The sequence below is a fragment of the Dermacentor andersoni genome, chromosome 9 (assembly GCF_023375885.2).
Source record: "Dermacentor andersoni chromosome 9, qqDerAnde1_hic_scaffold, whole genome shotgun sequence".
Lineage (NCBI taxonomy): Eukaryota > Metazoa > Arthropoda > Arachnida > Ixodida > Ixodidae > Dermacentor > Dermacentor andersoni.
The window spans coordinates 17,557,795-17,573,586 of NC_092822.1; the positions used below are offsets into that span (position 1 = coordinate 17,557,795).

The 15,792-nt window shown below is 48.0% G+C and overlaps 2 protein-coding genes across 6 annotated transcripts in view; one reads left to right on the plus strand and one right to left on the minus strand.

Moving 5' to 3' along the window:
* The window catches only part of LOC126527130 (sodium- and chloride-dependent glycine transporter 2-like), a 107,095-nt gene that overhangs the window by 44,740 nt on the left and 46,563 nt on the right, over nt 1–15,792 (plus strand). The gene's annotated exons all lie outside the window — the stretch shown is intronic.
* LOC126527131 (sodium- and chloride-dependent glycine transporter 2-like) overlaps nt 1–15,792 on the minus strand; it is a 29,214-nt gene that overhangs the window by 9,513 nt on the left and 3,909 nt on the right. For 3 of the 4 annotated variants that reach the window (XM_050174882.3, XM_055068578.2, XM_055068577.1), the window contains exons 3-12: nt 14,694–14,825; nt 12,774–12,946; nt 12,334–12,518; nt 10,275–10,407; nt 8,453–8,587; nt 7,168–7,271; nt 4,455–4,579; nt 3,719–3,831; nt 1,873–2,001; nt 504–603 (exon numbers count right to left, since the gene is read on the minus strand). In XM_050174882.3, the coding sequence (XP_050030839.1) occupies nt 504–603; nt 1,873–2,001; nt 3,719–3,831; nt 4,455–4,579; nt 7,168–7,271; nt 8,453–8,587; nt 10,275–10,407; nt 12,334–12,518; nt 12,774–12,946; nt 14,694–14,825 (1,329 nt within the window). The remainder of the gene's footprint in view (nt 1–503; nt 604–1,872; nt 2,002–3,718; nt 3,832–4,454; nt 4,580–7,167; nt 7,272–8,452; nt 8,588–10,274; nt 10,408–12,333; nt 12,519–12,773; nt 12,947–14,693; nt 14,826–15,792) is intronic. The other variant, XM_072284441.1, reaches the window with a different exon arrangement.

Below are 15,792 nucleotides of genomic sequence, written 5' to 3' on the forward strand. Positions count from 1 at the left end.
CGCTACCACTGAGCCACGAGTACGATGCTTCAAAGCGGTACAAAAGCGCCTCTAGTGAATGCGGTGTTGCCTTAGAAACGAGCTGTGTCTAAGGCTCAGGCGTGCGTCGCTTGCTCAGGCGCACATTTCGTTCCCGCGCCGAACGCTGCGTTGCTCGACGCTCACCGCGTCCAATGCGGGGCGCGTAGTCGCTGCGCCGTAGCCCATTGTCTTACACCCCTTGGCGAGTCGACGGGAACGCTATCGCGTTCCACTCTTGAAGGCGAAGCAGAGTAACGAATGAGTTGTTTCTTCGTCTAGCCGAACGAAATATAGCCAAGCAACAGCAGTTCACCAGGCTAAACAGTGGTTCAACAACTTATATAAAGGCTAGTATGCTTCGCATCCTGGGCTTAACCTTAGCTAAGCCACAGCCATTTTTGTTTATACCCCCCCCCCCCTTACGTCATGCTCCTACGGGGGCCTGTAAGGTCATTGTAAATAATAAAATAAACACCGCTCACCGTAGCCGAATACGAGGGTAGCCATTTCGGCCACACCGACCCAGGGGATTAAGTGGCTGGAGACAAACTCGTCCAGCAGCGTCAGGATGTACAGCCCTCCCTGAGATAGTGTGAGAAAACAGCGCCAGGCGGCGATGTTAGCTGCCACTCGGGCTAGGTGAATATTTGTCATCGTCCTGTTTAAAAGGAGGTGCCACTAACTCAACATCATCATCACTACAACTGAAGTCGTTACAGGCATAGATAACTGTACAAAACAGATAGCGGTGTTTACGAAAAAAAAAAAAAAGTCGCAGTTTCGCCCGGAAGGCGACGCATCGATTGCGATAGCAAATTAGCGGACAGCTAGCTATACGAAGTAAGTAAGTTTTATATGCCGTATAAACTTGTAAGCGTAGGCATACTAACTAAATTAACAAGCATGGTGTCACGCGCACACAACCAAACGTGAACACGTCGCACTCGATGAATGCGGAAACTGCCTGTAACTCTGGAGTGAGATGGCGCGGCAGCAGCAGCAAGCGATTTGACCTTCGTGCTGCGTCTCGCATCAACGCGAACTAAGCCGCGAAAACAAAGCGCTGCGAGGACTCCGTCCCCGTTGCAGATGGCTTTCAAGATACAGCGGCTCGGGCGGGCTTGCCCGGCCGCCCGGAGTAGAACCTCCCCCCGCCCCCTCTTCCTACCCTCCCCCCGGATCCTTGCGCACGACGGAAGATGGCGCGTTTCCTGCACGCTTTCCTCGCTTGCGTGCGCGAGATTGAACCGAGTTCACCGGCTCGTCCTCGCACATACAGCGCGCGGCGACGATTTTATCACCCTTGAACTTTGTACGGAACCTCACGGCGACGGCAGAATTGTGCCTGGAATGTCCAAATAATTGCTATCGCAATAAAAAATAGAGATCAATGCGAGATAGGCGAATTGCTAGACTGCGATGGATTTAGTAAAACCTGATCAGATCAAGCAGGCTAGGTTACTATTCGTCGCCGCCCCTTTTCAAAGGGGATACCAGTTGACATCACCACGGCCACCACCACCATCTTCAGCGTGCACTTTCTCTCATGAACATGCGACGGTCACGTAAAAATAATTTATTTTTATTCTGGCTGTTTTCATTTGTCGCGCAAATGCATCCCTGTATTTTCTTGCGCATAATGTTCTGAAGCTTCGATACTCCAACGTAGAAAATGATGGTAGGTTACCTGTGTAGAAATGCAACATTTCTTGTTTCTCTCTTAGTGTGTACGTCCTTTAATTAAGCTGCAGCTATCAAAATTTACCTTTGTTGTCGCGACTCTGACATGCTGAGAAGAGTTGGCAGCTCGTGCACCGCTTGTCCAGTAGTTGATGCAATGGGTTTCTATACCTGCGACGCGATGGGCAGCCCCATGATGAAGAAGCAGACGCAGCAGATGGTGGCCACGAGGGTCTCATGGGCACGGCACACCGGTATCTCGTCTTTCAGCGGGGTCAGGGCGGCCTCCACGAAACCGAACTGCAAGGCGGAACGGAACCGTGTCATAAGGTCACCTTACAAAACGAGTGTTTGGCTGGGTAAAAAACCAGCGTTCGAGGAAAGTTAAGCTGGCTTTGAGAGGCGGCACAAATTGATGACGTCGGAAAATGTCATATCGAAAAAAGCAACTGTTTCCAGCCGATAATCTGCCGTTGGCCCGCTTTGTGTGAGCCATGGTGACGCCGACGTGCTGTCGCGCTAGTTGTTTTGACACATGTACCATAGTACTTATGTAATGAAGATTGAAAGGAGGACAGACATGGATGGTGTGTTAATTTCAACTAACACTTCGAAATGTGACGTAGTGGTACCTGAGCTCGGTAACACAGACCACACGCGGAAGCGAGACATGTGCTGTGATTCTGCCTCGTCTTTTTTCCCATTCCTTCTTTTTTTTTGTCATTGAGCTCACGTACAAATATGTCACATTCCGAAACAAAATTTCGCTTGAAAATAGCGCAGCGTCCATGTCTGCCTTCCTCGCAATGTGCGTCGCATAAGCACTATGGTACCTGTGCTGTCGTCGCCGTATGGGCGCTGGCCAGATGGCGTAGCGGCTGTTTCGGCTTCCCACAAGATCTGCCGACGCCAGCAGCCGCTTGGGCTACGACGGGAACGAGACGATTTTCTGAACAGCAACAAACGCGCGTACGTTTATTGCCTTATTTATTGAACTATATGCACGTTGCCACCTGATAAGCAAAGTATTGCCCGATCCACGTCATCGTTCGAACGCACATACGGCCACGGCCGGTCTGGATCGCCTGCCTGCCCAGAGTGGTCGGGACACCGCATACATAGTCCTACTATACAGGGTGTTCTTTAACGCGACAGCGTTAAGGGCCCCGTGTCGTAGAAAATCCGGCGCCGGCCGTCTTGTGAGCGAAAAATTATTCCGATCCACGCAGGCCCTCCGAGCAGCGCAGAGGCGTTACTGAACTAATTGAATTTCTCAAAATAAAATGATTCACAAAAAGATCGTAAAGTACGACTTACACTCTACTTACATACATGACAGAGTCGGATTGCTATTTGAATATACAAGAAAGCATAATTATGTTACGCGGAAACAAACACCATTCATAGAGCGGCGCGCCCAGCTCGCTTCCTTGCAACACCATTTGGATGGCGCTCGCCTCCGCCCATCCGCAAGGTCCCTATATAAAACAAGTTTACCCATCCGTGGCCCACGCAAGAGGCCGCATTTCTACCAGAAAGCTCGCCTTAGTACATAGCAATCGCCCCCAGGGTTTCCCGGTTACATAAGCTGCAGTTGCCAGGAAGCGTGAGAAGCAGTCAGAGATCTTTGAATGCTATCGTGTTCCACTCTTACAGGTGAAGCTTAAGCGTTTTCACATTTTTTTAAAATACATTCTTTGCAAGAAAGTAGTGAGCGCAATGAACTTGGCGTTTTTGCAGACGAGTTCGTAGGCGAGGTGGACATACTTCTCCGCTAACAACGGGAGCTTCAGAAGACTAACAAAATTAGCTTTTTTATTAGTGCCTTGGGGGCAGTTGTCTAAATGGCTAATTTCGAGGCAGTGTGACATTTTCATGCACACTCATCTTTCAAAAATCTTGGAAACCGCACCTAACTCAAGCTATTGCAGAAAAAGAAAGATTTGCAGTGTTTCTTTTATACGAGTGACTGCATACGAGTGAGTCGGCATGTGTACACCTGGACATCGCTGCGTACCTCGGAGTCGATGGCTAGCAGGAAGAGCATGGCAAAGAAGGTCACCGACCAGAAGTGCGGGAACTCGATGAGGCTGAGCGCCTGCGGGTACACCACGAACGCCAGGCCGAACGCTGCACCGAAAAGTGAATAACGCGTTTTCAAAAGGAAGGGAAAGGCGAAGTGACGTGAAGTCGGTATGTTACACCTTCGAAACTCTCTATATGACGTCTCTTCTCCAAAACAAAACAAAAAAGAAAGTACGCAACTGATTAGCGAGGAAAATGCGCCGAAATTACTTTCAATTTCATTAAATTAAAATGTTACTACCTTTACTTGCGTTTGTTTTGCGGATGAAGCGCATTCCCTTATTTTCATGTTAAGCAGTCGATTACTGCTGCCTCAGCGGCAAATTGCAAAACATTGTGACGTCATGGGAAGCTTCTCCTGCAACTACAAGGCCGAATCGCTGCACAATTCTTTGCACTCCGCGTCTTTTTCCAGTTATATGATGAGATTCTGTTGTCAGTTAATGTCGCTTATTTCCTATTGTAGAACTATATTCCTCAACAAGATAGCTCATCACCTGACATGTTTGCCTAGGCCAAACGGCCAAACTCTCGGCTGCAGCTCTCGGTTAGTCACTTATTTCATATTCCAGAGCTACGGGCTTAGCGATACTTGACCAACTACGTTTTTCCTTGGTGTTCTTTTACTCCCGGCTAGCCAGACACTACAAGCGTCCCGGGCATCTCACCGGACTGAACAACATCCGGCACGGCCACGTCAAGCTGGTGCGCCATGTTGCCCAAAACAGAGAAGATGACGACACCGCCGAAGATGCTGATGAAGGAGTCCGTCGCCGCGATGATGTACACGTCCCTGCGCGAAAGCGATCGAGGCGTGAACAACAGGGATATTTGCAATTTTGCAATGTGTTCATGGGGACTAGTTGGTTGGTTGACTGATTGATTCAATAGGGATCAAAAGCAACAGTGACGCTATGAGAGACGCTACAGTGGAGGGCTGTGAACGAATTTTGACCACCGGGCGTCTTTGCGTTTCGTCCCCTTCGAGACCGCAGTGGCCGGGAATCGAGCCCGTAACCTCGTGCTCGGCGGCAGGATGTCGTAGTCACTAAGCCACCTCCGCGGGTTTAGCTGCTAGAGAAGCGTAGTATATTACAACATCACGAGACACGAGCGAAGAAGTGTAGTTACTTGCTTGTGCCGTGTCATCCACTGTTAAGTGCTAAGCATACTAGGCGAATCGCGAAGTCCTTGCACCCCTCCCCCCTTTTTTTTTCTTGCCGAATGAGAGCTGTAAATGCGAAGTGAACAAATCCATTCCCAGTGGTGGACCTTTCTTGTACCGGCCTGGCCTTATCTGCCGGTAGCTCCGCGGCACGGCGCTGCTGTCAGTTATTGAAGATGGCTGTTGTGCTTCACACGTCCACGGCGTACGAGCAATGAAGTGTGATTCATTTTTTACGGAGCAAGGGTCGAATGCCCATCGAAATCCACAGGGAAATGCAGCCCACGTATGGAGAAAGGTGTCTCGCTTTGGGAAGTGTGAGGTGGTAGTGTTGCGATTTCGCAAAAAGGCCCTGAAGACTTTCATGACATTGAGCGTTCGGGGAGATCACGTGCGTCTGACCGATGACAACATTTCCCACGTGGATGCTATGGTGAAAGCGTATCGGCGTGTGCACCTCAAGGGCATATTCTGGGAGCTTGGAATTTCGTATGGGAATGTTTACGACATCCTTCACAGGTCCTTAGAGTACCGGAAGGTTCCATGTCGGTGGATGCCTAAGCAGTTGGATGACATGAAGAAACGCAAACGAATGATTACTTCACTGTATCATCTGCAACGGTACGACAAAGAGGGTGAAAGTTTCCTGAACCACATTGTTAATGGAGATGAAACGTGGACACTGCATGTCACGCCGGAATCGAAACAGCAGAGCATCTGCTTTCGCTTGTGACAAAAAAAAATCCCTTCAGTGCCACTTGTTGGGAAAGGGATGTTAACGGTCTTCTGTGATCGCCAAGGACCGCTCGTGCTGAATTTCACGCCACAAGATGCAACCATCAATGCCGACAGTTATTGTTCCACCCTGTCACGTCTCCTGGCTGCCATGAGGCGAAAACGCCAAGGGATTGTCGATGTGGACAACGTGGTTATCCTCCACGATAATGCGAGGCCTCATGTGGCAATCAGCACTACCGACAAGCTCCGGTAATTTCACTGGGAGAGTCTGGACAACCCACCATACAGTCTGAACCTTGCCCTTAGTGATTTCCACGTTTTCGGATCGCTGAAGAAGTTCCTGGCAGGATAGCGATTCACGTGCAACTGTGAAGCTAAGCAGCAGTTCGACGGTGGTTCCACAGTCAGCCGGACGAATTCTACCACAGGGGCGGATAAAATTTAGCACAGTCATGGGACATATGTCTGAACCAGTGTGGGGCCTATGTGGGAAAATAGTGTAAGGTACATAGAACAACAAGTGTATTTGTAATTAACTGTATGTACCTTATTTTGGCTAATAAAGAATAGGGCAAATATTTCTGATTCACCCTCGTATTTATGGTCTTCTTCTGTAGTACGAATCTTGTAATCTGTACCATGCAAATCACCGAGCTTTCCTTTACTCTAATTGCGCTTAAGAATAACGCTGGTCTCCTTTGCCCAAAATTTTTGCTCCATGCGCATCTTACCACCGACAAGTTCACCGCTACATACTTCTATTTTGGATCAACGACATTTAATGTTGCAGTTTGATAATTTGTGACACTGAAGTTGTATGCTGAATACGTCTCACATAGACACGTAAAAACGGGGAATTTTGTTTTTCAGACCAAGTTTCATCTCGTCTGGCAGAGAGTTTTGAGAAAGATTCTCGTCCTGGTGGTTAAAACGCACGATATAGTCAGTCACCAACCCGCGGCTGCTCAGAGTGGCCATAGCGTTCTGTCGCTGATCACGAGGTCATGGGTTCGATGCCCAGCCACGACGGCCACATCTTGCGCAAACATTCGCGTACCGTACATTAGGTGCACGTTAAAGAACCCCCCAGCCAGTTGAAATCAGTTCGGAGCACTCCACATCAGTGGCGGCTCTTATACGAGTTTCTTCGCGGTACTATTCTATCGTATTTCTGTCCTTCAATCTGTGTGTGTGTGTGAAGTGATTTTAAAGAGAATAGAAGAGATAAGTGCAGTGCCGTAACTGTCTCTCACAGGAGGACACCTCAACAGCGCTGCACAGGGAAAGGGTTGTGGGGAGAAAAAGAGGAAGAGAGAGGAAAGAAGAAGGCGGGAGGGGCCAACCCTCATGTGCTCGGGTACGTGGTGTCGAACACACCAAACGCCTGCTCACGCAGACGCCCCTGCGGGGTCCTTCAATCTGATCGCATGCGTTGCGGGACAATCGCCAGTGTTAAAAAAGATGGAATATTGCCTTACCGAACGATGTTGTTGTTGAAGTCGTTGTAACTTGCGAGGCACATGTTCAGGCCCTGGGCGAGGCTGATGGAAAAGAAGATCTGCACGGCAGCGGCCCTCCATGTCTTCACGGAAATAGCAAAAAAAAAAAGTGGAAGAGGTTCGGGGAGGGTATCGACAATAGAGCACGCGAAAAGGTGATTCTGGTTCTACAGTTAGATTAACTGCTAAAGCATTTTACTCTGGATCGAAAGGAGAACACGTAAACGCACACTTTTTGTTGACCATTCACTCTGATCCATTGCTCCGGACTTCTGTAACTATTAGTATACCGATACTAACAATGACATGGAACAGCAATTATTTCGCCATTAGGATGGTTGCGGTTGCACTCCGAATCCTTAGTTCACTGCGGTGTTTGACAGTGTTTTAACATAGTGTTAGATGACCGTTTATTAGGAGCGATAAAACTTCTTTTTTAATTTTTAAAAGATTTTGCGCGTATTTTTTTTTTTCATGTTGCTGGTTGGTTTTAGCTTACATTTCGCGCAGCAAGAGTGAGCTTTTGTAAAAATTCTCGTCGTTTAATAAAATTCTTGGCATTGTTGATTGTTTGGTTCGCCCGGAAAGAGAAACAAAGAAAAAAATCATTTTATGCGCACCTTGACATCACAGGAGAGCGCTGTTGCACAGAGTTGAGTGCGTGCGCTGTCCGTTGGCACGTAAATGTCCGGACAAACCATAGAAACAAAGAATGCCAGCTATTGTATTAAGCAGGCAATTGGATGGGGTTAGTTGGTGCAATTAACACGGGATTAAGGCTCGTGTGCAGCCTCCTGCTTCGTCGATGCTCTGACCGAGCCAACTTCGCTGCCTGTTATCATGTTATAACGCTGCCTGTTATCATGTTGTGTCAAACGTCGCGGATCGAGAAATGCAATCCCGCTGCAAAATTTGAGTGAAAGACCAAAACATTCTAAACGCAAAAAAAATGGTATCAGTCAACCATGGGAAGACGAATGAACTGTGTCAATTCAACGTTCCGGCAGTAGGACTTGTCTTTGTCAGGGCAACTGACTAAGACGCTTACGAGCAGAAGTGCCCTTGTCGAAACGTTGGCTCCCATTCTGACACATCCCATTGGTCAACCATTGTCGGTCACTTCGCCTCCATGTTCTTGTGCATCTCTGTCTTGCTTGGTCAACAGTACTTGAATAAGGGCATCTTTAAGGCTGGAGCCAACGCTTCGATGCAGGTCATTGCATACGGGACGCTGTCATGCTTCGGGCGAGATAGCGGCAATTACCTTGAAGAGCTTGAGCTTCTCCCACTGCGGATAGAAGTAGTAGTAGAGGCCGTTACCCGCTCCTTCCAGGGTGACGCCCCTCAGCATCAGCACGCCGAGTATGAAGAACGGAGTGATAGCCGTGAAGTAAGACACCTGAGATGCGGGAGTGCAGAGTGGGAGCTTTATTGCCTTAAATACTCAAGCAGTAAGGCAAGCATTCACAGGAATATTGATATTTGAAGTAATAAATAGTGTCGAGCACCGTTTATTACTTCGTCTCTTTTGTTCCAGCTTCTAACCTAACATACCTGGGATCTTGTTAAGCAATCACAAGTGGCCGAACAAGGGATGACTCGAAGGCTAGGGCGAACATTTTCGGTTACCTGGACAAGTCTCCTTGCTGAAATGTTGGCTCCAGCCTTCGAGTCATCTCTTGTTCGACCACTGAATGAAGGGTCTAAGGTATGTTAGGTCATGGTATGTTAAGTGTGGTTAGGTGAGGCAGGTACGTGAGGGAAGTCGAGAATGAAGTAGAAAGTCCTAGTTCACATCCTGGTGTTCCGCATTGTGTAGGGGTGTAGGAGTTCGTCAATCACTACTCCAGGGTCGCGCGTCTGTGCGAGGTAGAGAGCTTGGCAATGACTGTCTTGGGCACACCCGCGTAGCTCCCCCCGTACCCCAAGTGGTAAAGGTTTCAGGAGACTCGCCGACTGTTTTGCAAAAGGGGCGAGTGGTCCTCTTGTCAGCCTTCGCAGGAACTGCGAGAGCCGTGCTGTCACGGAGTGCCCTGAACGTCACAATTACTCTTTAAATACAAATTACACCAAATAAATTAATTGTACTTGACTCTCGACGACACTGCATTCATGATAATTGCTCGCACTAAAAAAAAAAAACGAAAATCTTATGCGCAAGGAAAGATGAAGCAGCAAGACATTCGCGGGGACGACAGAGCACGAACGCCAGTTGCATATATGTCGCCAACTTTAGCACCAAGTGGTGCAGTGCTTGCTCGCGCTCCGATATAGGGGTACATTTCCCCGGAATAAACCCTAAGCAGTTTAATTCAGACGTCTTCATTCGTGACAGTGGTACTGAAGCAAAGACATCCTGCCTGTCGATCCTCCTTTTTTTTTCTATTATAATATGATCTGTTACGTTGTAACCTTTGCACAGAAGCAACCTATTCGCCCGACTTACAGCTACTTTAATTTGTTGTGCTGTTGAACATTGTGTAGTTCGCGCCTGTCGTCTATACTTTTGCTTGTGTCATTGAGACTATGCAACACATTTGGTCAAGAACCGTCTTTTTCACATGCTACAATGTTGCACTGTGTTTTTCACAGCCGAGGTTGCCGCATGCAGAGGCGGACTTCGCATTGCTGTTTCACATGCGCCAATCGCGGCGGTTGCGATTTTCGCATTTTCGAGCACCTTGTGGGAGACTGAACAAGGGGATAGGCTTAATCAGTCCGCTTCAGCGAAAAAGTAGAAACTGTTATTCCGAAACACTTTCTCGTGTTTGAACTCGCGTTACTCTACAAAAATGTGACGCCACAGTGACGCGCCCCAACGATCCAAGTTGTTCATTCCTCGTCCACGCCGCATAATGCAGCGGAGTTCAGCACTTCTGAACATAGAAAAATCGCACGCGCGATGGCCGATCAGCGGCGGATTTGCCGCACCTGCGAAATTGAGGGCGAAATCGCAAGCAAAATCGCACTATGTGAATTAGGCTTAGGAAACTTCCTGTCTGACATACGCCGTCCTCCACAACGACATTGCCGGCAGTGGGTCAGAATAAAAACGCAAGAACGCCGGACCACGTGGGCGAGTTCACCTTCCCGGAGGAACGGACTCCCTTGAAGACGCAGAAGAACACGGTAATCCACGATGCCGCCAGGCCGATCACCAGTCCTATCTGTATGCGGCCCAGGTTGTGTACGCCGCTGCTCACGCCAAGCACGTAGTTCCTGGACAAGCGAGGGATTTGCGTTATGTTCGTCAACTCCGGTGTGACTTCACAGACGCCAACCCTTTAGCTCAGGATCCAAACGTGATACTGCCTATTCAAACACGCGTACAACGCGAAAATGCCATTATAAGAGAACCGCTCAACTGATTTGAATGACATCTGTTACATTTGAGAGAGGAAGTTATAGTGACTGTAGGAAGCATAATTGTGGTTTATGGCCTGGAATGTATTACAAAAAATGACGAAAATTGGTAAACCAAAAATAAATTGAGTCACAAAGTTTACAAATTCCTACCTCAACACAAAAAACAGACGTCGTCTTCTGTAGCCTGGATATTTTGGAGCAAATCAGGTGGGCGATTATAATGTGCGAACTTACGTGAAAAGCTCAGGATCCAAACGTGATACTGCCTATTCAAACACGCGTACAACGCGAAAATGCCATTATAAGAGAACCGCTCAACTGATTTGAATGACATCTGTTACATTTGAGAGAGGAAGTTATAGTGACTGTAGGAAGCATAATTGTGGTTTATGGCCTGGAATGTATTACAAAAAATGACGAAAATTGGTAAACCAAAAATAAATTGAGTCACAAAGTTTACAAATTCCTACCTCAACACAAAAAACAGACGTCGTCTTCTGTAGCCTGGATATTTTGGAGCAAATCAGGTGGGCGATTATAATGTGCGAACTTACGTGAAAAGTGTTACAATGTTTAGTAGGGTATTGCGAATATCCTAATCACAAATTAGTAGCATATTTCACAGCGGTGTATAGCGCATTAATTTTGTCCGCTTCAGTTGTGTCCGTAAGATGCACTTTACAAAACTGTGATATCGTTTTTTATCGCCGAGCTGCAAAGCTGAAAATTTCGTCCTGGATGTCTTTTCGCCGTGGCGAAATGCGTCACTTTTCGACAGCACACGTCACGACATTTCCGCGTAGACAAGCCATATGTTTGTAAGGGAACGTGCATAGTACGCAGGCGATGAGAGCCATCGACAATGTACATACTTTTTTTTTTTCATCGCTTGCCGCTTTGACCAATTATTTCCGCAAGGCAACTTTGCGAACATGGCCACGCCAATGATTATTGCCTTCAGAGATCATTCATGCCAGTTTAATTTGTAAAAATAGTTTGAACTGAAGAACGGTAGATTGGGCGAGTTGGTGGTTTTCCATAATGCTTAGAAACAACGCTACCGATACAGCGCACAGAAAAGAGAATGGGACACGCACGGCGCTGACATACAACTGCATCTGCAGTTGTCCCATTCTCTCTTCTGTGTCTTGTGTCGGTAGCGCTGTTTGTAAGCATTATGAAAAATTGTGTTTACTGACTAGAATTGTGTTTACTGATCTTCGTAAAGCTGAAGCATTCGGTGGGCCAATGTAGGGGTTCCCTAAGGTGCAATTCGGCCGATATCGAAGACAATGCACTTGTCGGCTTCACACATGAGGAACAAGTTTCTCGCTTCTACTGAAGTCCGATCCAGTGATTCCCGTTTAGCACAATGAACAGAAATTCAAAAAACAAAAGCCAGTCCTTTGCAGCGCGTATGAGCTCATTACTGCCCGCCGCGGTTGCTTAGTGGCTATGATGTTGGGCTGCTAAGCTCGAGGTCGCGGGATCGAATCATCGGCCACGGCGACCGCATTTCGATGAGGCGAAACGGGAAAACACCCGTGTACTTAAAGCTGCACGTTAAAGAATCCCAGGGGGTGCAAATTTCCGGGGTGCCCCACTAAGGCGTGCCTCATGAGATCGTGGTTTTCGCACATAAGGTAACCCCATAATTTAATTTTTAGGAGCCCATTACACTTGCTGTTGACCATGAATTCAACAGGTGAACTCGATACTATTCAAAAGGAACGCATCAAGTGGCCATAAAAAATAAAGGTTCGGGCAAAAGTAACCAACTCGTAGAACTCCTCAGGCGCTGTGACGACCGTTTCGGTGCAGTTGGAGAAGTAGATGGTGAAGAGCTTCTCGGGCACAAGCACGGAGCCGTTGGCGCCTCCAAGCACCACGCTGGTTGCCATGTCCGTGCCGTTCTGTTTTAGGTACATGTTGTACAGCGTCTTGTTCACGTAGTTGCAGGCTTTCTGCGTCAAAAGGCAGACAATCTCTCAGAGGAATGCGTGATGCGCAGCGCGTTCCGATGGCACGATATAGCATCGGCGTCGCACTGACGTCACAGTGACGTACCAGCGCTGAGGGTTTCAGCTCGAAACTAAAATGAAACTTCGACCTTCAGTTGCTCGTCTAATAATCAACTATTACCGCTTTTTTAAAGAATTCGTAAACTTATTCAGTGTTCGTATTCTGTGTCCCTCTTAAGAGGTGCGTTGGAACCTCACCAAGGGGTTCCTCGAGTCGAAGCACTCATCATCTGCCCAGGCGGGGTTACAGCGGGTCCAGGGAAGCTCCTCGCTGCTGAACGAGTACCAGAGGAAGTTGAGTGCGTACGAGAGCAGCAGGTTGTAGTAGAGGCAGATCACGAAGCACGTGTACACCATGGCCCAGCCGACGCCTGCGCAGTCGCCGTTCGCGAAGAGGCGACATGAATAAAACCATATACGGACTTTTTTTTCTTCTACGTGGTTATCTGCAGGACAGTGGTTAATAGTACAGGGACGGCTTATTTTTATCTCTCTTAAAATTGCAAAAAAAAAAAGGAAATGCGCTCACCGCTGATCGGTTCTTGCTCAAATTTTGTAGGAAGATCGCACTTTATGGTTCGGATCGTTTAATGTAGCACCACGAGGTTTCCGTATAAAGTCCAAGGGCGATAAAAATCGTCGCCGCGCGCCGTATGCTGCATGTGCGAGTGAAAGCGCGCGAGGGCGAGCCAGCGATCGTAGCTCAACCTCGCGCACGCCAGGAAGGAAAGAGGGGACGAAGCGCGCCGTCCTCCTTCGCGAACAAGGTTACGGGCGGGGGTGAAGGGAGGGCAGGCGTTCTCCTCTTGGCTGCCCGGGCGGCCACGCGCGCCCGCCCTGGCCGCTGTATATTGAAAGCCATCGGCGACGGGGATAAGAGCCCGCCGTGCCCTGTGTTCTTGCGGCTTAGTTCGCGTTGTAGAGGCAGCGCGAAGGTCAATTCGCTCGCTGCTGCTGCCGCGCCTCCCACTCCAGCGTTTTGACAGCGAGTTTCCGTGATCATCGAGTGAGATGTGTTCATGTTTGCTTGCGCGCGTGTGACACCGTGCTTGTTAGTTTAGTTAGTATGTCTGTATTTAAAAGTTTATATGGTCCATGAAGCTATTATCCTTACTTCGTATAGCTGTCCACTAATTGGCTGTCGCAATCGATGCTTCGCCTTTCGGGCCAAATTGCGCCTTCTTTGTTACACAGAACAGAGGTGCACACATCTGGTCAGGCCTACGAAGTTTATATAAGCCAGTTCGCTGGTACTTTCATTCGGCGCACGTATAACCTTTGTACATATTGTCACGTGGTACACGTGTCAATATAGACACAAATATATCCGGCGAGATGGCGACCGATCGAACAGCAGCGAGGCAGCCACGCCAAATCGGGCAAATTGGGCAAATTATATAAGGCAAGGAAATCTTCGGTTTAAAACGCACGTTTATGTATTGTTTATTTGTGGAAGCTGCTTCTACTTTTAAAGATACTGTCACTATCAGTTTCTTTTAGTTGAACTGTAAACAGCTACTGCCCGCTTTCGATAACGTTGCTGTGTATTTTGCTATATATCTTGCAATTTATTTTTTATTTTTACTTATTTGATATGGCTGTCCGTGGTCCACCTGTGTTGCTTTAGCAATTTGCAAAGTGTGCTTGATTTATCATACATTCTTTCCCCAATTAATATCATGGCAAGAATGCTTTTTGGAGTACTTGAAGTCAATAACATAATTTATTCCAAGATGACTCATGCAAGGAAATATTGCCACCTCAGCGTGGCATCCTGCTGCAGCGGATTGCCTTGAATTGCTGTAGCTTCGCATTTGACAAAAAATTCCTCCTGGTGCAGAAATCAGAACTTGAATCCGCATTAGTTTAGGCCAGTCACTGGTCCATGTGATCAAGCCAGGAGGTCAGCTGGCAGACGCGAATCCGTCGGCATCTCGAAGCGTCGAAAATTAGAAACCCTTGCATGCTCATCACTCGCGTATAAGTGCCAAGATTATGATACGCGTCCGTTATTAAGGATTCCGCCAACCAATCCCTGCTATGGCGACACTTGCATAGCCATAGCGCATACTGGCCAGTAGGGTGAGCATATATAGGGAACACAACGTGGGCTCTCACCCCTGGCGAGGGGCACGCAGTCGAAGACCTGGGTGGCGCCAGCGCTCCGGAACTGGCCCATGAGCATCTCCATGTAGAACATGGAGCGGCCCACCACAGTCATGATCAGCAGGTAGGGAAGCAGGAAGGCCCCTGCGGAGGACAGGGTGCCATTGAAATTTGTGAAAGGAGGGCAGAGGATCCTTAAGGACAACCCTTGGTTAAGGGTCATCAATGATAAGCCACAGGTAAGGCTCAGGACATCACCTAAATTGTTTGCAAAGTGGAATGCGCATGAGCAGCGTTTTATTGATAAATGCGAGTGTTTTAAACGTACTTGCTCTTACAAGCAGTTCTAACGTAAAAAAGAAAATCTTTTTTGAGGACACGGGCTCAGGTTTCGTGCTCAGAAGAAACTTTATTTGTTCATATAAGCAGGGGGCCTGCCAATTATGATGTCAGTGGACATATTAGCGACGGCAGCCTACCACGGCAGATAACTCTTACGAACGGCAACATTTGTTAATTCGGCCCCAGATTCTGGCAAGTACTCTTCTTGTGAGTGACGTCGTTCCAAAGCTATTTGCATCTAATTCAGTTTATGAACTGACATTAGAACGCATCCTACCCCATTGTTCTGCTTCTATTCAACTCGGCACCATGCGACAGGCGATGTTTTGGCGATACCTTGCTGCCATGAACGTACTAGCCAAACGTCATTCCGCTGCATGCAGTATATAGGGAGCCCTCAATGTCGCATTAAAGATCTCTCTCTCTCTCTCTCTCTCTCTCTCTCTCTCTCATAGCGGCTTTCGAGGCCCCCTATGTTATGCTCCGCCTGTGACGTCATAAACCCATGTGGCGCCGGCGCAGTCGAGAGGAAACGTTTTGTTGAGTAATGGGGAAACCAAACTCTTGCGCCCTGTACATTTCCATCATTATCAGGCCATTTTCATATATATCAGCGGAAACTCATTCTTTGACAGGCGCCGCACTCACTGCAGTGCGTTCAGTGTTGAAGAAAAAGTGTTTCCACTTGTGGAATGCCAGAAACGTAACGTGAGCGGAGCGTTGGAAAGCACGCGAAGACACAAGAACTGAACTGCCGGTTTGGGTGAAC